General features: G+C 49.0%; 1 protein-coding gene across 18 annotated transcripts in view; it reads right to left on the bottom strand.

The window, feature by feature from the left end:
• Positions 1-25,839, bottom strand: part of ZNF618 (zinc finger protein 618) — a 176,727-nt gene that overhangs the window by 37,163 nt on the left and 113,725 nt on the right. For 9 of the 18 annotated variants that reach the window (XM_007968334.3, XM_037983923.2, XM_007968324.3 and 6 more), the window contains 7 exons: positions 17,213-17,308; positions 13,298-13,375; positions 12,705-12,743; positions 8,492-8,581; positions 7,558-7,593; positions 7,384-7,461; positions 21-80 (listed from right to left, as the gene is read on the bottom strand). In XM_007968334.3, coding sequence (XP_007966525.3) covers positions 21-80; positions 7,384-7,461; positions 7,558-7,593; positions 8,492-8,581; positions 12,705-12,743; positions 13,298-13,375; positions 17,213-17,308 — 477 coding nt within the window. The remainder of the gene's footprint in view (positions 1-20; positions 81-7,383; positions 7,462-7,557; positions 7,594-8,491; positions 8,582-12,704; positions 12,744-13,297; positions 13,376-17,212; positions 17,309-25,839) is intronic. The other 9 variants (XM_007968326.3, XM_007968328.3, XM_037983986.2 and 6 more) reach the window with 5 other exon arrangements.

Below are 25,839 nucleotides of genomic sequence, written 5' to 3'. Positions count from 1 at the left end.
CACCCGACTTTTATCTTTACCTCTCTTTTGGCACTGCCTAACTTCTTTCTTCTTAAAAATGTCTGATGTAATATTGTTCACTGGGGGAAAATTATAAAATACTGATAAATACAAATACAAAATAAAAACTAAAGAGAAATTTCAATCATCTGTAACCCCCAAAGAGCAGCATCAACCCCCCTGGGGGAGGGTGCCCTGGTCCCCACTCTTCATTCTGTCTCATCTCATCTGGGGTGTGCTTCTCTCACTGATACCACCTGTCTGGCTCCTGTGAGCCCTGAATTAGCCAGTCCTGATCAATACCCTCTTTGTAATCTGGTGTATTCAATCGATATTACTTTGTGGACATCTTGCCCAATCAATAAATATTGATCTCTACTGCATTTATTGGCTGCATGGTTCCCCCTGGACTTTGGAATTTGCTGAGCCAGTCCTCTATACCAAGGGATACTGCGATTGTTTCAAAATTTTTTCCCTATTAAAAAAAAATGTTGTGACTCATGTTTTTATAGAAAATTTTCCACCCATTAATTTTACACATTATCACAAAATAAAGGCTATTCCATAGAATCTTTGCACATTATTTCCTGGGGAAAAATTCAAGAGAGGGAAAGGGTATGTATTTTTAAGGCCTTTGATAACCATAGCACCATCTTCCCAATCAGAAAGGCGTGAAAATGACCGTTTATGCACACTACAGCCAGCATTAAGTATTATCATCTTCTTAAATTCTGCCTATCTGATAAGAAGAACTATATTACACTGCTGATTTTATTTTCCATTTCTTTGATTTCTAAGGAAATTGATTATTTTTCATGTTTAATTAACTATTGTTTTCCTTTTGTGAGTTTCCTTTTGTGTTTACAGCCAGCATTTCTACAGGTATATTGACATTTATGAAATCACTAAACTCTTTGTAGATTAAGGATATCAACATTTTGTTATACGTGTTAAAATTAATTTTTTCTTAATTGGTCTATTAGTCTGTTTATGGTTTTTCTCTCCCGCTATAGAATTTTTAGTAGTTAAATACTTTTTGTAACTGATTCATAAACACTGGAAACAGTTATTTGCTCTTTGCAGGATTCACAGTTATTAGATCAACTGTATTAAATATATTATTTAAATTCTATACAACCTTATTTGTCTACTTGCTCTGTCAAGGACTAAATATTGTGATAAATCTTTCTACTTCACTGTATTTCTAAATTTATTTTGTATATTTGGAAACAATGTTGTTTGATACCTAAAGGTTCATGGGATCAAAATCTTCACTGTGAACTGTATTTAGTAACATAAAACTATTTTCCAACACAGTGCTTCTCAAAGTGCGGTCCCTGGACCAGTAACATTAGTATCACCTGGGAACCTGTTAGAAATGCAAATTCTTAGGAATCACCTAAGACTTATTGAAAAAAAAAAAGTTATAGGTGCTGGGTCCAGCAATCCGTGTTTTAACAAGCCCTCCAAAAAATTCTGATGCATGGGAAAATTTAAGAACTCATGCTGTAACATTTAATTATTCCATTTTATTAGTTTGTGTGGCATAATTTGATAATTAATTTGTCAGATCCTGATTTCTATTTGTTTACATGTACGTAAAGACATGTAACATTTGTTTACATGTACGTAAAGACATGTAACAACATTTTCTCATACTGTCATTCATTGAACAGGTACTGTGCTAAGTGCTGGCACAAAATGCTAAGCAAAACAGGCAAAATTCCTGCTTTCAAGGAGTTTACAGTCTAACAAAAGGAGATAAAAAAAAATCAAAGAGTCACTCAAATTTAAAACTCCATCCACAGTAAGTGCTCTCAAGGAGACATATGTAGTGCTATAAAAACCCATGATAGGGAATTTAATCTAGTTCTGGAAGTAGGAAAGAGAAGCTCAAGTGCAGAGTAAAGATAAGGAATTAACCTTGTCTCTAATGTCTCTAATAAACCATTAACAATTGGATTATTTTAAATCAACCTGACAAGCTTTGCCTTCTAATAAAGGAGATTATGCCATTTGCTTTTATTGCTATAATTGATTTGGTTTTACAATCATGCTCCACCCTTTCTGATTGCTGCCTTAATTCCCAGTTGTTTTATATATGAACTCTTTATTTTTCCATTATTCTCCGATATTCCATTATTTTCCAATGTTGTCTATTGTTTTAGATAATTAGTATATAGGATATATTTCTCTAATTGTTAATAGTCAAGTGGCAAATGACATTTTTTAGTCTATCACCATTGAGAAAGGTAGTTTAACCCAGTGTTTCTCAAACTTTAGCACATCAAAGAAACACCTAGAAAGACTGTTACAACATAGATTGCTGGGTTCCACCCCAGAAATTTTGATCCTGTAGGTCTGGAGTAGGGCCTGAGAATATACCTTTCTAATAAGCTTCCAGGAACACTGATTTGCTGGTCTGGAGTCACACTATGAACAGGAAGGCTTAACCTACTTTACTGTAGCCCTCACCAATTCCTCCTTCTTTAAAAAAAAAAAAAAAAAAAAAAAAAAACCTCATTTTAAATATTTTAGAATAATGTGCCTTCTGCAATTTTATAATCGGATTTAGAACATTTTAAACTAACTTCTAGTTTATCTTGTTTTACTACTCACAGTTCCTCTTATACTATGAATTTCTCACAACTGAGTCTTTAAATGTACTCTACGACTTAGTTCATCAGAGTATATCTTCAAATAATTTTGTGAAGATGGGTACATAGAAAAAAAAGTATGTTTTTAAGCCCTTGCTTTTCTCTTTACACACAAACCACAGTTTGTCTAGATATAAAATTCTTAGATTACAACCTTTTCCCTTCAAATCTGATTCATTATCTTCTAAGATTTAGTATTGCAGAGAAGTCTAACACAAGTCCACCTTGAATTCATGTATAGGTAACTTGCTTTTTTATGCCTGAATGCTTATATAGGTTTTTCTTTCCTTTACAGTTGTAAAAAGTCACTGAGATCTACGTAGGTACAGGTCTCTTTATACCGAATCTATCTGATGCATGATGAGCCTATTAAATCTGCATATACAGGTCTTCCTTTAGCTGAGCAAATTTTTCTTCTATTAGATCTTAGGAGCACTGTTTCTGGCCACTGGTATTATAACATCAATTATCTGAAACTGGCTCCCTGTTCTCCCTGTTTATCATATTTTCCTCTCATTATCTTCATCTGTTCAAGTTCATCCTTCACATCACTAATTCCAATTTTGCAGATAAACTCGGCTCTTTACTTCACAGAATGTAGTTTTTAATTCTGTTATTACATTTTCTGCTTCCCTGAAATTCTTCCTTGTCTTACTCCTCTCTCTTTGCCTTCTTATTCTGTTGCTTTTTCACCATACAACTCCGGCTCCTTTTTCACAGGAGGTCATGCTATGGACCGAACTGTGCCCTCATCCTCAAATTCATACATTGAAACTCTAACTCCTAATATGATGGCATGTAGAGATGGGGCCTTTGGGAGGTAAGCAGTGTCAGATGAGGTCATCAGGGTAGGGTCCTCACCATGGGATTAGTGCCCTTATTAGAAGACAAGCCAGAAAGCTTGCTCTCTCTCTCTCTTTTACCATCATGTCCAGACATATGGTGGCCACCTGCAAGCCAGGAGGAGAGCCCTCAACAGAAGCCTGCCATGCTGGCACCTTGATCTCAGGCTTTCCAGCTTCCAGAACTGTAAGAGATAAATTGTTCAGACCACCCAGTCCACAATATTTTGTTGTGGCAGCCTAAGTGGACTTGTAAGACAGGCCACCTTTTCTTATAAGAGATGGAGGTTGTCAAACAGAATGGTCTTCTAGATTTTGTGGTAGATCATTTTCAGAGGTGTGCTCTTCTCCGAGTCTCTTAAATTCTCTTTTTCTTGTTATATGGAATTTACATAGTTCTCTCATTTTTTTTTTTTTTTTTAACTATTCAAGTGACTCTTCCTTATTCAGGCATAAAAATCAAGTAACCCATACATGACTCCAGACTTACTCTGTTTCAACAGACCACACAAATGAGTTTTCCTTGATTCTCCCTCTGCCCATTATCATGGAAGTAATTCTTGGATCTGCAGATGAAGAGCAAGTTAACCCACAAGGCTTCTTGGACCAACTCTCCCTTTTCTAGCAGGATTCTCTACTCTGTCATTGCCTGGGCTTCTTCCAACTTAAGTACCTAATTCTCTAATGTGCTCAGCTGATGCTGATGTGAAAGGTGTACTTCCCAGCACTCACTCCTGCCGGGGTGTTTCTTCTTCCTCTGACTACAGAGCTTTACTCGGGCAATCAGTCCCTTCAGAATACGTGGTGCCTCTACTGGCTAATCATTTTTAGCGTTCTGTGGCATTGGCCTGCTTATACATAGCAGGAGCTGAAGAAGCAACATTTTTATCTCACAAGGCAGCTCCTGAGTGGCAGCAAGGGATGGTCTCACACCACGCCAGCAATCTCAGCTCCATTCAGTCCAGCTGGGCGTACGCTGGCAGCCAGACCCAGTCTGATATTCTCAATGCAATTCTACACTCCTAATAATTTGTGGTAATTCCTCCCAGGTCCTTGCATTGGCTGTCCGTCAGACTTAGTTACAGATACAGAGAACACGCTTCATCTTGTTCTGCATCTTCCCGGGTAATTAACAGGTACCACTTATTTAATGCTTTGCACGCATGTGTAAGGACTACGCTAATTCTTTTACAAATATAATCTCATCTAAGCCCCATGACAATCCTGGAAGGTGAGTTTTATTGTCATCAGCCCATTTAGAGGTAGAGAAACTATGGATTAGACAGATTAGAAAACTGGTAGGACATCATGCAGCTATTAAGGGTCGAGCTGGGAGTCCTGTTTGGGTTGGCTCTAAAACTCTTGCCCTTGACTCTTTCTTAGTAACATGTCTCACTTACTACACCTTGGATATGAGCCAGGTGCTCGGCGAGACATTCTATGTGTGTGTCCTCCAACAGCACTGAAAAATTCAGAGATGTGCTTGTTCCCAACGTATGGGACTCTCACAAGGGGTAAGGAGCTAGTAAGCTGGTGACGACAGCATTCAAACCCAGGCCTGTCTGATTTCAAAGCCCATTTTCCTAAGGATAATGATACGGTTGGAAGAGCAGCAGTACACTGGGACCACTGCCAGATCCTGCATAGATACTGAACAGGGAGGTCACAGATCCTCTGTTCTTGTCCTATATCTGTCTATGAATGTCTCTCCCACCAGACTATGAATTCTTTTGAATTCTTTTTTGAGATGGAGTCTTGCTCTGTCACCAGGCTGGAGTTCAGTGGTGCGATCTTGGCTCAAGATCTACCTCCCGGACTCAAGCGATTCTCCTGCCTCAGCCTCCTGAGTAGCTAGAACTACAGGCACCCACCACCATGCCCGGCTAATTTTTTGTATTTTAGTAGAGACGGGGTTTCACCATGTTGGCCAGGATGGTCTCCATCTCCTGACCTTGTGATTCACCCGCCTCGGCCTCCCAAAGTGCCGGGATTACAGGTGAGAGCCATCACGCCCAGCCTGAATTCTTTTAATGCTGCAAATATGCCTGATCCACTTTTGTGTTTCCCCTGCAGGGTCTAACTTCCTGTATTTGAGCACTGAGGGTTTCGTCATATGCTTTTTTTTTTTTTTTTTTTTTTTTTGAGACGGAGTCTCACTCTGTCACCCAGGCTGGAGTGCAGTGGTGTGATCTCGGTTCAATGCAACCTCTGCCTCCCGGGTTCAAGTGATTCTCCTGCCTCAGCATCCCAAGTAGCTGGGGCTACAGGCATGCATAACCACGCCTGGCTAATTTTAGTAGCGACGGGGTTTTGCCATATTGGCCAGGCTGGTCTTGAACTCCCAACCTCAGGTGATCCGCCCATCTTGGCCTTCCAAAGTGCTGGGACTACAGGTGTGAGCCACCGCGCCCGGCCATATTCTTCATCTTTAAGATGATTTTTATGCTCCTGTTTATCGAGTGTTTACTATGCATGTGACAAGCACTGTGCTAACCACTTTATAGACATGATCTCATCTTCAGTTTCCTGAACGCTTTCAGAAGAGTTAAGAAGAAAGCAAAGAAGCATCCCATGACCACATGGACAAGGGATGAGGAAGAAAAAGCATTTGGTGGAAGGGGGAGAGGACACACCCAACCCCTTCCAAGAGCTGGGATCAAGTTCTGCCCAAGGAACGTATCTAACTTAGTGTTTCAGCTCCTCTGATTTTCCTTCACTCAGATATCCTCATCTGCTCGTTCTGTTTTTGTGTATATTTTTACAAGCTGCTTTAGATCCTTATTGGAAGGAAGCAGAGACCATAAAGGTCTGTTCTTGCTGGGTAGTAAGTGAGGTACAGAAAACAAAGAGATAAATAGCAGGTATGGCAATTCCTGAACAGCTGGAAAGGACAAGTCTCACTCACTTGTGGTCCCCCAGCACCTGCCCTAGGCTGGCCACCTGGCCCCTCCCAATCCATCTTCCTCCCAGCAGTAAAATCAGGCTTCCTAAAATGCAAATCGGATCAAGTCCCTTCTCCACTTAGTAAACTCTCTGGCTCATTCACCTGGGGATGCTGCCTGCTAGCATTCAAGGCTCTGTAAGACCTGAAGCCATCGATTTCTGGGATCAGCAGGGCTCTCCTGCCTTCACATGGGATGCCGGGGCTCATCCCCTACCCTCATCCCCACCTGAAAGCTTCCAGCATTCCCTCAGGCCTCCCACAACTCCCTGCAAGCTGTGTTGGAAGTGTTCAATGATCTGCTGTCCCCACCCCCAAAGCCCCATCTGAACTACCCAAGGGCAGGACTACATGTGTCCTGCTCCCTGCTGTGTGCCCACAACACTCAATACAAGTTTATCGAAAACAGGCCAGACATGTGTGTGGCTCCTGCCCTTAGGGCGTGTCCTGGGACAGAGACAGAGTATCTGCCTGTGGTTGCCCGGGACAGCTCATTCGCTGAGAGGCCCCTTCAGGTGACTATGACGTGTTATTTTCTGAGCACCTACTATGTACCAGGCACTGTGCTAACAAGTGGTTCACATCCAGGATCTCATTTAATCCCCCAACAAACCTGTGGGGAAATGTCATCCTCATTCCACGGGTGGGGAGGCTGAGGTTCAGGATGGCTAACAGACCGTGAGGACACCAAGCCTGTAAGCAGTAGCGCCAGGACTCAGTCCCATCCTGGCTGCCTTCACTGCTCTGACCTTGACCCTGTGCTGCCCTGTTGCTCCTCGAAAGCTCCAGTCCTAACACTGACTGGCCCAACTGACAGGTGGGCACCATTGCTGCCGTTAAGTGATGCCACCCACTGCTACCCCTGCCCTAGCAGTGAGACTGAGTCCTGCCTCCCTTGGCCAGCCCCCACCCAGCCCTTGTCCCCAGAGGGAATCCCGCATACTTGGCCCGATTTTCTGGAATGGCTCCGGGGGCTCCTCCTTCACCTCGTCAGTGGCCACGACACCTTGGTCGAAGGGGTCTGTGGGAGAACATATGGCCCTCAGCACCCTGGTCCCCCAGGTCTCAGGAGCCCAGCCGGGGACAGGGGAGGTGATGAGCAGCCCCAAGGACTTACCTGCCCGGTTCTCGGGGGCCCCTTCCACACTAAATACTGCGCCCGGGCGGGAGGCAGCAGCCGCAGAAGGAAAGAAGCAAACAGGAGCCCTGTTAGTCCCTGCCCAGAGCAGCCTCTGCCGCCGCTCCCAGCCCCTATACCCATGGGTTTGCCTTGGGGCCCAGGTGGGCTGCCCTGGCCACTGTGGAAGCCCCCCAAAACCAGGACAACACGAGGATACATCCCAACCAGGACACAGCCTGGGCCTCAGTCCCTCGTCCTCACTAGGATGGACACCCACCCATGGTGCAGGCAGACAGTTTGCCTGGATCTGTTTCTGATTGCCAGCATGACTTCAAGGGGCCAGGGCAGGAGAAAAGAGGAAGAGATCAGGAGGAGAGAGAAAGAGGAGGTGAGAAAACGGACGGGCTAGTGGTAACAGGTGGTAGGCCTGGTTGTCACAGCTTGAGATGGGCTGAGGGTGTGGGGCTAGACGGGGAACCCCTAAGGCCCTTCCAAGGTCTGAGACCCTCTTTCTAGGATTTTTAAGACTCAAAAATGTGTTAACTGTATTGTTCTAATTTCTAATTGTCTAATCTAAGATGCTAAAAGGCCATCATTCGTTTTTTAAAACTGGTTTAATTTCATCAAACATAAAAATGCTCAATATGAAACTATAAAATGACTCGATATGAAATTCCAATATTCAACTAATTTTGACCTATAAAAATGGCAATTTCACTTGGCTTAACCTAAATAGAAGTCATGCGGAGTATGATGGTGACGTTCCCACCCCCAGAATCCTCCAGGGCTGGTCATCCCCCTCGTGGTTCTGGCTACTGTCTGGCCTTTTTCTGGGTAAGAGGGAGAAGGGAGGCGGGGAGGGCTGGAGGCTGGTGTCTCTGAGGAAGGGCACTTCTTGGCATGACTCCAGGGAGTGAGGGGCCTGACTCACCATCCACTGCGTGCAGGTCTCGGTGCTCTTGGAAACAGCTGTAGTATTTGTACTTCTTCCCGCAGATGTCACACGTGTACCTGAAATTGTCTGCATGGGATGAAAACATACACCTGGTTGGTTACCAGGGCTTCAGTCATGTGGGGTGGGGTTTTTCTGGCCAGATCATCTCAGAAACCAAAAATGAAACTAGCCCAGTCTGGCCCCAACTGAATGACCCCATGGAGAATCAGTTCCTGAGCCAGTCTGTACCTTGGCACTGCCCAAGTCTTCTACACCACGGAAGGGCATGGCACCGCCTACCCTCTGGAATACCCAGCTTCTCCTCTCCGATATGCAGGAGGGTGAAGCTCCTGCCTCAGTGCTGGTCCCACCCTCCACCCCAAGCCAGCCTTGTATTGCCTCCTGGGTCCACAGGATGTAGGCTGGGGTGTCAGGGGTCGTCTGTGGAGATCCAGACCACACAAGGTGACTGGGAGCCCAGAAGTGACTCCAAAACCAACCCCCAAACCTGCCCTAGGTGAGCTGAGTTCCTTGGGGCCTGGTTCCTAAATGGTCTGGCACACCCTTTGCAGAAGCTCTGTGAGAATAACAATCACTGCAGCGCCCATGCCCAGGTGCTACAGCAACCAGGGCAGCAGGCCAGGCTCTTCCCCTCCATCTCCTCTTGCTGCAGAGGGAGGAAGCAGTCTCTCATTTTACACACGAGGAAACTGAGGATCAGAAGGGACATGCCCCAAGGGCACAGCCGGGAGGGCCTGTGATAAGCAGCCTTGGGGACAGCACCCAGGGCTCCTTGCCTCTTGATGCTCATGCCCTATATCACCCCTTCCCTGTGAGTCTGGGCTAGACCTGGTAACTGACTTCTAATGAACAGAATGCAGTGAAAGTGACGGCATATCACTTCTGAGGGTAGCTTACAAAAGACCGAGACTTCTGTTTCAAGCATACCTTCTCTCTCTGGCTCACACCTGCTGGCCTCTGGGTTGTGAGCTGCCATGAGAGGATGAAGTGAGGGGTCAGGGCCAGCTGGCCAGGGAGGCTGGGTAGAGACAAGCAAGTGGACAGGTGGCAGCAGATGGTGGGCAGCATGAGAGAGATCCCACGAGAGACCCAGGTGACCAGGAGCTGACGGCAGCCTCTGGTGAACAGCCAGTGAGGCCCTCAGTCTAAGGGCTTGGGAAGGACCGACCCTAGTAGGGTTGTTAACCTGCTAACAACCACGTGAGTGAGTTTAAAAGCAGCTCTTTCTCCAGTCAAGCCTTGAGATGGGACCACAGCCCTGGCCAAGTCCTTGCCTGCAGCCAGGAAAAGACCCAGTGCCAGAGGACCCAGCAAAGCCATATCCAAATTCTTGACCCTAGAAACTGAGGGATAATCAAAGCTTATTGTTTCCAGTCATCAAGTTTTAAGGACATCTGTTACACAGCAATAGATAACTAACATGGGGTCAGAGTTTGGATGATCCCCCGGGTCTACCCAACATCTGAAGCTGGACATAGGACATGACCCCCTCCACAATGGCACACTCTAATGTTTGCACTGGCACGGACCTCACGTGTGTGTTCCTTGGGCTGATGTAGGGAGGGCCTATCAATCCCACCTCCCCAGGCACAGGGAGGCTTGGTGGTATGCTCAAGGCTGCCCAGTGGGGGTGGTGGACGCGGGAGGGAGAGCTAGGATTCAAACATTCACTAACTCCAAGCTAAGGCTGAGTCAGGGCATGTGGCCCTTCTCTGTCTGAATAAGCCGCAAATCAGTACTGGGCTCGGGGAACTCTCTCCTGGTCCCTCTCCTGTCCCCCAGAACCCAAATACAGGATCTGATGCTTGCCAAATGTGACCTAATACTGTCACAAATATCAATGTGACAGTAGCATGAGGGGCTAATCTTTTATTCCTTAGTGGACAGACGGGTGAGTGAATATGTCTTTATGCTTCTATGTATGACTGTACTATTTTCCTAATAAATAAGTGAAAAGTCCTAGAACTGTTAAAAGAATGTGTGAGACCTCATTTCTAGGCCTGCCTCCGCTACTCACAAGCTGTATGACTGCCCCTCTCTGGGACTTAGTGTCCTCATCTGCAGAATGGGTGGGCTGTACTCAATATTCTCATTTGGGCCCTTTTGGCTCCATGGCTCCATGACCAGGCTCTGGCAAAGCAGAGGCCAGGCATTCTAAGCAGGCGCTGCCAGTCTGGGTCAGGGCAGGGCTGCAGGACTGAGAATAAAACAGTGTGCAATGGCCACGGGGAGGAAACTCCACAGGGAGGAAGGGAAAAGTGATGGAAGGACTAAAAATACCCCTGCTATAGAACCCTCAGCAGCCAGCAAGCCTGCGGACAACGGAAGCCAGACGGAACACAACAGATCATTGAGGGGCTGCTGGAGAAGCCAGGGGCCCAGAATAGCTAAGGAAGGAAAGATAAATAGGGAAGTTCTTTAAATGTGTGGCTGACCGCAGTCAGTCCATGGGAGCCGGAAAAGAATGGAGCTATTGAGGGAAACGGGAGCCAAGGGCCAGGCTGGGGCTGGGGCCGGGGCTGGGGCTGGGGCAGGATAGGCGGGGCTGGAGGAGGAGGCCCAGCTCCCACCTCCTCCCAGCTGGGGTCCTGTGGCAGGTGTCTAGCCGACCTGGACCTCAGATTCCTCTCCAGAACATGCCGGCTTCTCCTTTGGCACAAGAATCCAAATGGAGTGGATGGGAACGTGCCTTAGAAGAAATGCTGTTGGGACCCAGGCCAGTTAAAATCCTTTTTCAGCCATCGGCACCTCTTCAAACTGCTCTGGTTTGGGGGTTTGTGGGGCAGGGGGTGGTAATGTTTATTTATTATGTTAAAAATCTTTTTTATGATGGTGTGGTGTAACAAACCCATAGAACGGGGATTGGCACGCAACAGTCTGTGGGCCAAATCCTGCCCACCATCTGTTTTGGTAAGGAATTCATTTACATATTATCTCTGTTCCTGGCACGTTCCCACTACAAGGGCAGGGCTGAACACTTGTGACGGAGACGTCTGGCCTATGAAGTCTAAAATACTTACCATCTGGTCCTCTACAGAAAAATGCTGCTAACCCCGGGTGTAGAAAAGTGTACAAACGCTAAGTGTACAGCTTGTTCAGTTTCCACAAACCGAAACCACCCATGTAACCGACACCCAGCTCAAGAAACAGAACCCAGAAGCCCCTTCCCCAGGGGAACCGCTCTTCTGACTTCTACCGGCAATAGTCAGTTTTAGTTGCTTTTCCCCTTTCTCTATGCACAATTTTAGAGGATGAACCCTGTTTATGCCTGGCCTCTTTTGCTCACCATTGTTTGTGCATCATCCATGTTGCTGTGTATAGCTATAAATTATTCATTCTCACTACCGTACAGTAGTCTTCTGTGTCACTAGACTTATCCATTCAATGAGCACTGGGCATTTGGGGGGTTCTAGTTTGTTAGGAATCGTGTACTAAGAACATTCTAGTTAGCATCTTTCAGCAGATACGCACACATTTCTGTTGGCAACATACCTACAGGTGGAACTGTGACTTCTGAAGCTTCGTATTATTGGGTGGGGAGACTCCATCCTAGTCTACACCAGCCCGGCTGCTCGCTTACCGGGCGCTTGGGGTCTAGAACTGGAGGAATGGCAAGCAGGGCCTGTGAGCAGCAGTGCTGTTGCAGATGGCAAAGCCCTGTGCCACCCCAGGTGCTGGGATATGGCACCCCAGGGCAAATCACCAATAAGCAATTAGTGCCCCTGGCTGTGGGGGCTCAGGAGAAAACTCTCCAAAGCAGTGTTTCCCAAAAGTCAGCTACAGAGCCCCAGAGTCATGGGTGAGAGTCAAAAGAACACAAGAAACTGCATATCCTGGGCACCCATGGGAGTGTCTGTCATTGAAGAGCTGGAAATGTCCACAAGAAAGAAACCTGCTCACCTTAGTGAAACTCAAGGTCTCCCAAAGTTAGTTGGCCGGAGAAATTGTCACGGACAGAACACCACTAACCTTCCCAGAATGAGCTTGCCACAGAGCACGCTTTGGGAAGGGCTGCTCTGAGGCACCGTGTTGTGGTTTTGTAAGGATGGGCTGGCCCCAAAGCTTGGACCCCAGCACTGTGTCTCTCAGAGGCCACCTGGAGCAGTTCTGGGGGAGGCAACGAGCAGCTCCTCTTTGTCCCACCCCAAGCCCTCGCCCCTCAGCAGCCCACGGAGGAAAAAGTACTCACTGCTTTGGGAGGCTCCCTCCCCTGAGGTGGCTTCAGTGTCTGCAAAGAGAGAGAGAGAGAGAGGGAGGGGGGTGAGGCTACCGGGCCAATGATAGGGCCAGTGCCAAACACAAGAGAGAACATGGAAGCCACAGGGGACGAGCTCACAGTCCCGCCCGGTGCCCCTGATGTCAGCCTCTCCTCCCTGTCTGCCAGGCTCCGGGGGAAACAGATGCCATCCCTCCTGTCTCCAACTCCCAAGCTTGTCATGAGGAACACATGCACTGACCCCAGCACGTGCCCTGTAGGGGCCACTGACACTGAGCAGTGATGAGATGTCCTGGGAGGTGTGACGCCCGTGGGGAGCAGGGGGAGCCCTGGGGCACAGGCCTGGTGTGTCCTGTGGAGTCTCCCTCCCATGCCCACGCTGTCCCGCATCAGGAGGCCTCCCTGCTTCTGCCTGGCGCCCTGTCCTACTGATGAAAGTGGGAGGAGAATGGAAAAGGCTGGAGCTGTCAGGGCCTCTGGGGTCACCCACGAGGGGCCCAAGTGGGAAACAGACAGATAGTGGGAGGGGCGGCCCCTGGGCTCTGCCCCAGGGATACTCCTCTCACCTCGGTGTGCCCGCACATGGGTCTGGAAGCAGTTGTAATACTTGTACTTCTTGCCACAGATTCCACATTCATAAGACCCTGGAAAACAGAAGAGGAAAGGACTGGTCACCCAACCTCTGTGACCACAAGGTCCCAGGACCCACAGGCGATGCCTACAAGTGTGGCTAACTCTCTGTCCCAGGGGCAGAGATGGTCCCTGGCAAGGAGGCAGCACCGAGCTAGGAGTCAGGAGGCCTGGGTCTAGATCCAGGTTTGCCTCCCACTCCCTTGGGAAAGGCACCGCCCCCCATCTCTGGGCCTCAGTTTCCAAATCTGTAAGATGGAGAAGGTAACTTCTTCAGCTAATTCTCAGCCCTACACCTTGAGGGGAAAAAGGAGATGAACGTAAAAGTGCTCTGAAAGGAATAAATTGCATCCACATAAGGAAATCATCACTTCAGTGCATTACAATAATTTCCAGCAACCCCTTTTCCTTGCCAAAATGGGCCAGAGATTAAGACAGACTGAAGCAGACACACCTGGGTCCCTGTCCCTGTTCTGTCACTTACCAGCAGCATGACCTTGGTAATTTCCTTAGGTGCATGCAGCCTCGGTCTGCTGATCTGCAGAATGGGACCACATGTACCTACTTCGTAGGGTCGCCCTATACTTCCTGTAGGAAGTGTCCAGCCCTGCTACAGACATGCTCGGCAAGGAGAGGACCCCCCAACATCCGCTGAGGAGTTGCCTTGTTCCCTCAGACACACAGAGACCGACATGGTGTAAATGCCTGTCTCTAACCCCCACAGCCCCTTGCCAGGCCCTTCTCCCAGGAGCAGGGAGACTGAATTGGCTGAGCTCCTAGTGGGCACTGCAGAGAGGTTAAAAGACGAGCCTGCCCATGTAAAGGCCAGAGCAAAGGCCCATGGCAGGAAGCCAAGAAGAGCCCCTCAGATCCCGCCTGGCAGGGACCCCAGGGGCAGAGACCCTGCCTGCTCCCCCACCTAAATCAGCCCTCATGAAGGCCTGATGCCACCTGGGCCCAGGCCTTGCTCTTCCTAACAGAACAGCCAGGGAGCGTGGACAAATGCAGAGGCCCTGGCCCACTCCAGGCTTAGCAATCTAGAGTGGCTGGGGTGGGGACTTGCCTATTCCAAGGTCCCCAGGAAATTCTGGTACCCAGCATCTGGGGATGGGAGAGGCAGACCTGGGATAAGAGTCAACTCTGCCATTTACTGGCTGGGCCTCAATTTCCTCCTGGGAAAAATGTGGATGATTCAAGTGTGTTGGTGTGAAGACTGAGTTTGCATAAACGGTGTTCCCAGCACAAGACCAGACCCAACGTGAAGGTGAAGATCATTAACTCCTACTCCCTTAGTCTTGCCTGGAAGCAGAGGCCCATTTCCTGAGGCATTTCGCCCGAGGCCCATTTCACCGGAGGCATAAGGGGAAGGCAGAAGAGCACTGGATGTGGAGTCTGAAGCCTAGTTCAGCTCTGCTATCCCTTAGCTCAGGGGGGGTCCAACCTTTTGCTTTCCCTGGGTCACACTGGAAGAAGAATTGTCTTGGGCCACACATAAAATACACTAACACAAACGATGGCTGATGAGCAAAAAAAAAAAAACAAAAAAACCCCCCCACAAATCACAAATCACAAAAAAAACTCATAAAGTTTTAAGAAAATTTACAACTTTGTGTTGGGCCGCATTCAAAGCCATCCTGGGCCACATGTGGTCACGGGCCGTGGGTTGTACAAGCTTGCCTTGTCTGTTCGATCTCGGACACACCCCTTTACCTGTCCGAGCCTCTGTTTCCCCACCTGCAACACCGGACTCCGATTCCTACAGTTCATGACTGAGGTCCGTATCAACGAGGTTCATCATGTGAATCGGCTGGCACACCACAGGTACTGAGGAACGGGAGCGGTGCCACCAGTACTACTGTGGGTCACTCCAGGGGCGACTGTCATCCCAACGCCAGCGTGGGATTTAGTAGTCTGTTATTTAGTGGTTTGTATGTGTATTACCCTTGTCACGCAGGGAAAAATACAATCACATGGAGGGCAAAGATCAGATTGCATACTTCTTTGTATTTAGCCCTGTGATTGGCACACAGCGAGGGCTCCATAAATCCGTGGTGTCTTGCTGTTGTACTCATCTGTCACTGAGTAATAATGCCTCCAACTCTCTTCCTGCTGCCTCCACCCACTCTTCAGCAGTTTCTGCCAATTCCCTTTCAACCAGTGAAGAATTTACGAGTGCCTGCAACGTGCCGGGCACTGAGGCCCCAGCAATGAGCAAGGTGCGCTCTCTGTCCTCTAATAGGAAGCAGACAGGCCAGCTAGCACGGGGACAATGCAGGATGATGGCATTAGGGCAGCAAGTGCAGGGCCTGGGGGCACAGAGGCAGGACCCTAGCCCAACTGCAGTGGGGGGCCCAAGTCAGTGGAGGAGATACTGTTTACAGCCAAGCCAAGTCCTGACCGGCAGGCAGTATGGAGTTTACCCCAAGCTGTGGGAGAGCTGAGGGCACATGCAGCCTTGACTGCAGGTGTCACCCCAGAGAGGGAATCAATGGGGGCATGATGGCTCCTCAGCCTCTCCTCAGCTGGCTCCTGACCCCCAATGCAGAGTGACACAGCCTGTCTGGAACACGGAGTCTCTGGACTGAGCACTGTGTGCTGGCAGGAGGAACCCTGAGCCTGCCCCTCATGCAGCGTAAAACCCAGGGCCCCACCTGCCCCTCGCTCAGCCTAAACCCCATGGCCCCGCCTGCCCCTTGCTCATTCTAAAACCCATGGCCCTGCCTGCCCCTTGCTCAGTCTAAACCCCAGGGCCCCGCCTGCCCCTCGCTCAGCCTAAAGCCCAGGGCCTCGCCTGCCTCTCACTCAGCCTAAAGCCCATAGCCCCGCCTGCCCCTCGCTCAGCCTAAAGCCCATGGCCCTGCCTGCCCCTTGCTCATTCTAAAACCCATGGCCCTGCCTGCAAGTCTAAAACCCAGGGCCCCGCCTGCCCCTCGCTCAGCCTAAAGCCCAGGGCCTCGCCTGCCTCTCACTCAGCCTAAAGCCCAGGACCCCACCTGCGCCTTGCTCAGCCTGACTCTGGGCTTCAGGTTCCCCGATGTGATGGGGCCAGAAAGCTGAGAGGTGGGGCATGGGGAAAGTTCACCAGAGTGGCAGCCCTTAGTGCAGCGATGCCAGCAAACCTGGGTGCAAACCCTGGCTCACCACATCCCAGCAGAGGGAGCCCTGGACAAGTCATGGAACGACCCACACCTCAGGTTTCCTCTCTGTAACACTGTTCACCCCTTGTGGGGAGGGGTTGTGAGGGACAACATGGTGGCTCCTTAGCACAGGGCCTGGTCCACAGCAGGCACATGATACAGGTCAGCTGCTAATACTAGCAGCATTTTCCAAAGTTTATTCTTTGGAACCCAACTTCCTGAATGCACCCCAGGAAAAAGAGGACCATGGCCAAGTGCGCATGAGGGAGACCTCGTGGCGTGGCCCATCCTGGGGAGGCCGGTGTACAGGAGCAGCCGCAGGCCCTGCGAAGTCCTGCAGGGAGAGAGGTCAACTACTGTTTAACCCAGGGTCTCCCAAACACATTTGGCTTGGAACCATTTTGTCCCCTTGGCCTGTTTCAGAGTTGTGGCCCATACTTCCTATGGCAGCACTTCTGCTGCCAAAATGCTCTGGATATTCTAGGCGTCCAGATTTCCACGTGCTCTATCGTCCCTCCAGTGGTCCAGTACTGGAGTCCAGGGTCCCAGGGCAGGCTCAGATTTGCTCAGGACAGGGGATGAAGAAGGTGGCCCCTATTGACCCTGAGATGCTAGCAGGGCCTGCTTACTCAGTCTGTAGCTGATGGCTATGTCCAGCTGTGCCCCCACCCATACTGGCCCCGGATCAGGCACTACCCCTTGGCCATCACGTACCAGATGCATATCTCAATGCTTGGTCAAAAATCCAGGTCCCTGAATACCGGCTTCGCACAGATCCACCGTGGGGGCTGCCTTCGGGCGCTTTTCCATCTGAATTACGTAAGAAATCAGAAAGAGCCCTTAAAGTTGGAGAATGCCTGGAAGGTTAGGGAAGGGGCGAAGTTGGCTGCACTTTGAGAAGTGTGGAGAAGATCACACTGCCTACCTCTTCATTAAAAACCTTGTGCTGGCCAAGGGGCATCCACATGTTCCCCAGGGAGGCTGGTGCACGGCACGACAGAATATAGCAGCCACGGGCCAACAGCTCCCTGAATTCAGTTTTGTGTTTTCTCTGTATTCTGATTCATCACATGATTAGAACACACAATTTCTACCCAAAAACCCTCCAGCAAAATGACCCTCCAAGGAGATGTGCCCCACGGGTGCAGTGCCCATGCATCCCCCTGGCCTGTGGCCACCACAGACCCAGACTGATGCAGTGGGGCAAGGAGGGCCTTCTTGGGGACTCAGCTCAGACAGTCCCCAGCCCCGATGCCTGACTCCCTGCCCAGCACGCTCCCTCTTCTGTTCATCCCAGTCACTTTTCTCCTCTATGAACCATGGCTGTCACCATCACCGCCTGTCTGGGTTCACTTCATCTGCAATCTTTCCATGCAGACTGACCTCTGCCCCACTGCATGGGTGAGGAAGCAGAGGCTAGGGCAGCTGTGTGCAGCATCTCACCCAATTCATGCAGCCAGCTAGTGGGCTCGGGGTCCTGGCTCAGGGACTTCTCACACCAGCTCAGTTCATCCTCACAATTACAGCAGGTAAAGGTGATTATTATCCCCATTTTTCAGGTGAGGAAAGTGAGGACCAGAGGGGCAACGTACAGCACCAGAGGTCGGTCAGATCTGATTTGCTCCCAAGCCACACAACTAGCCTCTTGGAAAGCACCATGAAGAAATGGTGCTTGTGGACTGTGCGCGGTGCATCCCAGCATTTTGAGAGGCCAAAGCAGGCAGATCACTTGAGTTCATGAGTTCAAGACCAGCCTGGGCAACATAGCAAGACCCCTATCTCTACAGAAAATACAAAAATTAGCTGGGCATAGTGGAGCGCACCTGTAGTCCCAGCTACTTGGGAGGGTGAGGTAACAGGAACACTTGAGCCCTGGAGGTCAAGGCTGCAGTGAGCTGTGATCATGCCACCGCACTCCAGCCTGGGCAACAGAGTAAGACCCTATCTCAAAAACAGAAAGAGAGAAGAAAAAAGAAGAAGAAAGAAGAAAGAAGAAAGAAGAAAGAAGAAAGAAGAAAGAAGAAAGAAGAAAGAAGAAAGAAGAAAGAAGAGGAAGAGGAAGAGGAAGAGGAAGAGGAAGAAGAAGAAGAAGAAGAAGAAGAAGAAGAAGAAGAAGAAGAAGAAGAAGAAGAAGAAGAAAGAGAGAGAGAGAGAGAGAACGAACCTTTACTAGGTCTCATTTCCGTCCACCACCTTCCCAGAAGTCCTTATGAGGCTGGCAACTCAACATCCATTGCAAGGATGAGCATAAGGTTCTAGCAGCTCGGCTAGTGGCTGGCAAGAAACTGAGTTCAAAATAGGCCTTGGGGATCCAGAGCCATGCTACTGCCACTACCCCAGGTCACCCGTTGGATGCCAAGCGAGCTGTGTGTTCCTTTCAGTCATGGCACTTTCCTTAAATGCTACAGGGGAGTAGAGTCCCCCACTATGTGTGGTGCTGCCATAGGACTCCCAAGAGTCCCCTATTGAGAGCCCTGGGACTGCTGCCAGGGATGGCTGGCAGGGCTTGCCAGCACACAGGAGGCAGGAGCGGACTTTTCCTCTCCCCATTCCTGCTTTCACAAGTGATGCAACAGTTGCCATCCCAACAAATCCGAGTTCACAGCTCCCATTGAGCACTTTCCCTAAACACCTAGCTTAGCTCCCTCCCAGAGCATCAGACAGACCAGGTGAGGCCAGGGGCTCTAGTTCCTGAGGTCACAGAGGGAGACTCTGGGAAGATGCCTAAGAGAGGCTGCAGGCTTCTGAGAAAGAACATAGGGGTAGCAACCCTTTGCACCCAGCCAGGTCTAGAGAAGCTCAGACACCTTTCAGAATACACAAAATGTGACAAGACAGAAATCCAAAGCCAGTGAATGAGAGAAGAAAAACACAAGGGTAGGGACAGAAGGCTAGTTCCTTACAATGGACAGTACCATATTTAACTTGGAGCGTCTCGGGAGCTGCTATTCAGAGAACAAATGCTCACGAGTGTGTGCAGCCCTCTCTGTTCAAATGTGCAACAGGAGCTGGGTCCAGGGCTTGCCAAAGGACAGGGGATCCAAACAGGGAAGGCGTGGACAAGTGGATTTCCTGAGGCTCTGGGGCTTGGTCTCAAACCAAATGTCCTCTGGAGCAGGGTCTTCTGAGTGAAGCACAAATCTCCCGGGGGTGTGTGGTGGCTGCCCAAGGGGTAAGTAGGTCCACGCAGCCTTAAGAGAATCATCAGCTTCTAAATGTGTTCTTCCCTAACGTCAATGTGCCAGAGAACCTGGCAGGTGGGAGGCTCCACTTGCCAGTTCTTCCTACTCTCACCTTCACCCTTGTGCCATGTTACAAACAAAAGACGATCCTTTCACCCACCCCTAATCCTACCATGGTGGCTGCCCTAAGAGATGAGACCCTTGGGGCTCCAAGCAAAGAGGTGACCCTATAATACCGGTGTTGGGCTCAGAAAGTGAGTGGATCTAATGACCAGGAACAACTCCTTTTTCAAATCGGGTGATTTCCAATTCTCTCCTCTCAACAAAATTAAAGGAGGATCTAATGGAGTTGTCAGCGAAGAGACCATTAAAAATATTGTCTGATGATAGACCCCCGTATGATTTCTGGCATACAACTTGGAAGGAATTCAAAGAATTGAGTGACACTGCTAAAACAAAACTCTATCCCCTGCCAGCTACTTATTTATGTGACTGAGCTTTCTAAGCACTTAGACCTAAAAAAACCAAAAGATAGGAATTAAATTAATGCCGAATCTTGTCTCCTTCTAGCAATAAGAAATATTAATTCACAGATACATGAGCCAATTGAGAAAGAAATGAAGCCCTATCCATTTCATTAAGAGATGTGTTTTCAATAATTTTTTACTTTCACATTTACTATTTACCTAAATTTGTTTTTGATGAATTGTATGCTAATAACAACTCAATCTGGAAAAATATGTTGGAGAATGTACAGCTTTATGATCCCAGGAATTTTTTTTTTCAGAAATTTCAATTTCAATTTATGTACATCTTGCTATGGCATATAAGTGTGAAACAGTAATCAATAAAAGACTTTCAAGCATAAAAATATATTTTACATTAGGATAAAACCCTGTGGGGGCAGTGGACTGGAAATATGAGCTCATGGAGAAAAAGGAAAGATGTAAAATTTCTGACTCTTAAAGATAGGCTTGTTCATATGTTTTTGAAGTGATGATGGCGGATATCAAATAGCGGTAGTGTTTAGATTCCCTTGGATACATTTTGAAAATTGGTTCACAGTTTTGTTTCCAAAATGCCACCTTTTTTTTTTTACACAATATCCTGGAAATTATATCCTTTGCAATGATTTAAACTTTGAATAAAAATGTTAGATGTCAACTCAAACTTGTGAAAAAGAATATACAGTGTTCAAAATTCTTTTAGGAGGTATTGAGCAAAAACAAATGTTTGAAAACCTTGGCCTTTTAGGTTCTTATCACTCTAGAGGTAACCCCAGAGGTATCAATGTCCTGAGGTTTCAGCCAATAGTAGTGGTACTGGTTTTACGTTTTTTGTTCCCTGTTAAAAACACTTGCATACCTATTACTTCACTCTGCCCCCAACAATTCTACTGGAAAGAGGGGCAGACTTTATTCTACCTACTGACCATTCAAGACATGGTGGCTTAGAGACGTTAAGGAGCTTATCCAGGGCCCCACAGTAGGGTAAACCCTGGGCTCTTGACTTACAGCCCAGGGGCCCTTTCTAACAGGGACCCTCCAACCCTTCAGACCACAAGAGGAAGCGTCAGTAGCAGAGACAGGACACGCCTGGGAGGGTGGCCAGAACTCCTCCTTTCGGAGTGGCTGCAGCAAAGAGCTGCGTGTTGGTTCTGGCAGGCTCTTGGGTGAGGCCCTGCCAACAACCTATTGAAACAGGAAACTGACTATCAGCTGGCACGATGAAGCAAGACCTGGCACCTACGCTGCCTGGGTCTGTCACAGGCTGAAACCCACGTGGCTGTGTCTGAATGACTGTCAAGCTCTTCTGCTGCTCCTTCCCGCGCCATAGCCTGGCTGCTGCCTCCTGGCTGGAGCTCCTTCCTCCTCTTTCCCTGGCTCCCCTGGCTGCCCTATGAGTGTGAGAACACCTCTGTACCTTGGTCCTGAAAGCTTGCTGACTAGAAACATCCTTGCAGAATCCAGTCTCCCATCTATCTCATCCTTGACTCCCCATCCTGCACTCTGTCCAGTGACCCTCCCTGATCACCTATGTCAGGACGGGGAACTCACTCCCTCACAGGCTTACGTCCAGTTACCAAACAGTTCCCATGATCACACGAAGTCCTTCCTTTTACCAAGTTGAAATCCCCTTCTGGAGACTTCTCTGTATTGGCTGGGACACCCTGGAATGTGTCTGCTCCATGTGCCCCTTGCAAAATGCTGTAAGCTATGAATATTTAGATTCCATCACCCTCCGCTTCGTGCCTCCACTATCCCCAGTCTCCTCCCAACCCAGGACAAACAGCCCTTAGCTTCTCCACGGGCCTTCTCTCCGCACTGAGCTGACTCTCTGGGGGAATAACCCAGGTGGTCCCTGTCCCTCATCTGAAGAGGAGTCAAGTCCGAGCCACTCGTGCCCTCCATGGTCTCCTGCACTGCTACTGAGGAAGCTCATTAAGTCTCGGGTCTCCGGGCCCCTACTGCTCTCCCTGAACTCCCTCGTTAGTAACCACCCCCGGATTAAGGACCAGTGGTTTCACAGCACGGGAAAGAGTACCCACAGCTGGACAGCACAGCTGGACCACCATCATGGGATGCGGGCACCCTTATCTCTCAGAGCCAGGAAACGGTCTACGGGCTGGATGCCCTGATTCATCAAGAAGAATGGCAAGTAGGTTTCCACTTCTAATTTTTCAATTCTAGCTGACTGGCAGAGACCTTTTGGTGTACTGTGTTGAGAAGGATTCTGAGGTGCATCGTTGGACAATGCACAGTAATCAATTCGCAGTGTCTGCCATGAACATGGGATTGCCATGAACCTGGAGCGAGGCTGGGTAAGCGAAGTAACCAGGAGGCCCTTGGCTCCACAGGAGCAATGGCAGTGCCTTGTGTTTACTACTTCTCCTAGAGGAGCCCCTAAAACCTCAAGTGTGGTCTGCCCTTCCTTCTTAGGGCTGCCGTACAGAGCCGTTCATACAGCCTGTCAGGTGGGTGCAGGTGTCTGTCAACTTCCTTTCTTTCATTTCTGCTTTTATCCAACAAAGTTATGAAGTTTAGTATCTATCATCTCTGCTGTTCTTGCTATAAAAGGAAGCTCTTGGTCTTGCCCCCAAATCCTGCACCAGCTCCAACGGCGGTGACTTTCTTTCTCCAAGTGAGAGACGCCCTTCTCAGCACAGGGAATTCTCTGGGCAGCAGGGAAGCAGCAGCAACCACTGCGAACTTGGCAGTCATCCTCCTGGGCACTGATGCCCCTCCTGACGCCAGCAGGAGAAGCTGCCAAATGCCATCTGCGTGTCCATGACCCAGGCTCCTCCACGGGAAGTGCCTTGGATAATGTTTGTGTCACTGGGAACATTGTTTGTCTGATGGCTATTAAAGGGCCAGTGTGGACTCGGGGAGGCTCCCTCATGGGGCAGCACTGGGTGATTGAACAGGAACACTATTCTACTCAGCCACAGAGCCCGTCTCTGAGCCCAGAGCGGGGCTGGGTGAGCGAAGTACTCAGGAGGCCCTCGGCACCACAGCACCCAGCAGTCCCCTGCCAAGTGCCCCAGGAACATGTTAACTCCCCCATGCCCAGCGACCAGGACAACGAATGCACACTGCAGCAGGAGCTCACTTAAAGATACAGCTCTAACCAGCATCCCACCCCAGCCAGGTCCTTTGGAGAGTTTTCCCTCCTTGATATACTTTCAGAAGCGGGTGGGAGGCAGGTGTTGTGAGGTGGAGTGGGCCCTTCATGACCTGAAAGAAAATGTCACCAACTTGCTGGGTGATCCTGGGCAACTCCCATCCTTTCCTCAGGCCTTGTCTGCCCCTCTATAAAATAAGGAGGTCAGGGGTACCAAATTGACAGCATGCATAGCTTCACTGCCCACCTCTACATCCAGGGCAGACATCAACAATCAATCATGCCACCCTTTAGAATCCTCAACAGAGAACTCGTTACAGCCAGTAGCAACTGCTTGGGCTTAACCCACAAGTTAAAATCTACTTGCCATCTTGAGATGAGAGGAGTTCAAAAGGTTCAACTCTAACACTGATTTTGTTTTTAAATGTCTTTCTTTCCTAGTGATGAGGACAAGCCAGCTTCCTCTGAGCCTGACCCTTGGAAGAAAACCCCCATTCCTAGGCAGGAGAGCCTGCCTTCCAGCATGCAAGATGAGCTGCCATGACAGCAGGGAGCACTCTGGCCCTGCTTCTGTAGGGCTCCACCATGGCAGCTCCACACGTCACCTGTCACTGGGGCTTCTAAACCTTTTTCACAAGGGTCTGCCCAAAGCAGATTACTCAAAAGTTCATAAGATCCTCAAAGTCCCTGAATTGGAGGGAAGCAGTACTAGAAGGAACACCAAGGTCCAGACAGGTTTCCCAGTCCATTTCTTAGGGGAGAAAACTGAAGCCCACTTGGAACCTGTGTCTTTTAACACTTTATCCTGTGCCGACTTTCTTCCCTATCCCATCGTTTCAATATATCACACTGGCTTACTTAGATGGGAAAAAGCAGAAACAACGACTATTCCTTCCTCTTGAAGAGGCATTTTATACTATTAATATTAGTACTACTAAGAATACTACCTAATTGTTTACTAAGCACAGTGTTGAGTACTTGACATACATGATCTCATTGAATATTCAGATAGCCTGATGATTTCATAATTGTAAGAACTGAGTCAGACAGGGCCCGAGGTAGCACACCTATTAAGTCATGGAGCCTGGATTCACTCTCAGTCCAAGGATCCCAGCTCATTCTCCTCAGGCAACACTGTTTCCTTCCACTGCCACCTTGGATGGCCACTCCCATGAGGTGGCTGGGACAGGGACCATGCCTCATTTAACACAGGAGGACCCTAAGGCACAGCAAGGCCAAGGACCCTGCTGCTGAGCAGCAGCTGAGCTGGAAATCAGCGCCAGTGGCTGGCATGAGGCTCACGGGCCCTGGGGCTCTCACTGTGCAGGCAGCTGGCCTAAGGAAGATTCCCAGCATTTCCCTGGCCTAGCTGCCCAAGGCTTTCCCCACTGAATCCAGAATGCTGGCTCTATCCCAGGATTCAGATTCAGCCACCCTTCACTGGGCATCTCCTGGTGAAGGGCAGAAACAGCTACTGGGTCTAATGAGTCTTAACATACACACACACACCAAAGAGAGCAAGGGCAGGTCTTCTCCATTAACTAACAAATCCACCAGTGATTAACACAGTCCCTGGCCTCAGGGAGTGAACACTGACGGAGGAACGTCAGTGCAGGCCCTTGAAAAGACTCTCTTTCATTCAATACTGGCCTAAGTCACTCCTGCTCCTTCCCAAACATTCCTGGTTCACCCCTATTCTGTCACATGGGAGGACGGCATTTCCTAGCCTCTTTGAGGTTGGGTGGGGCCGTGTGACTAGTTCCGGCCAATGACTGTGAGCGGAATTAACGCGGCTCTCTCTGGCTGCAGCAGTTAATTGCCAGCATAAGTCCCTCCACAGCGTGCTTTCCCTCTGTCGCTTGGCTGGCGGCATTCTACATGACGGCTTTTCGTCTGGGACGAGAGAGGAGCAGAGCTCGCTCTTGATCCACAGTGGACATGTAGTGTGAACAGGAAATAAACTGCTGTGGTTTTGAGCTACTAAGATATCTTGTACCTTTCAGGATCTTTTGTTACTGCAGCATAACGTGGCCCCACCGTGACAGTTGCGGCACCAGTGTCAACGTCACCACTCCCAGAAACCAATACTTTGGTATTGTGGAGTGGAAGCAGGGAACATGGAGACATAAATCAGGCAGGTCCTGGAGCCCCCATCTCTAGGGGTTTCCACTTTCATGGAAGAGACAGGCACAGACAGCGCCCCTCTAATCTAAAAAGAAAGTAGAAAGTGCACCAGCTAAGGAGCAGGGTAGAAACAGTCCACTCTCACCAGAAGAGATTAAGGAAGTCTTCTGGGAGGAGGTGGCACTGGAGTTGGCCTTAAAGGATAGGTTGGATTTGGGCAAGTGGAAATGGGGGAAGGCATTCCTGGGAGAGGCAAGAGCATACACAAAGTACAGGAAGAGCAGACTACACTGGAATGAAAGGTCTGGGAAGACCAGAAGCAAGAAATGGGACTAGAAGGTTCAGGTTATGGAGGCTTTTAATGCTCTGGTCTCGACTCTAGAGACAGTAAGGAATCCCAGGGTTATAAGCAGG

This window comes from Chlorocebus sabaeus, chromosome 12 (genome assembly GCF_047675955.1).
Source record: "Chlorocebus sabaeus isolate Y175 chromosome 12, mChlSab1.0.hap1, whole genome shotgun sequence".
Lineage (NCBI taxonomy): Eukaryota > Metazoa > Chordata > Mammalia > Primates > Cercopithecidae > Chlorocebus > Chlorocebus sabaeus.
Note: the sequence above shows the minus strand (reverse complement) of the source record. Positions and strands in the feature narration are given on the sequence as shown.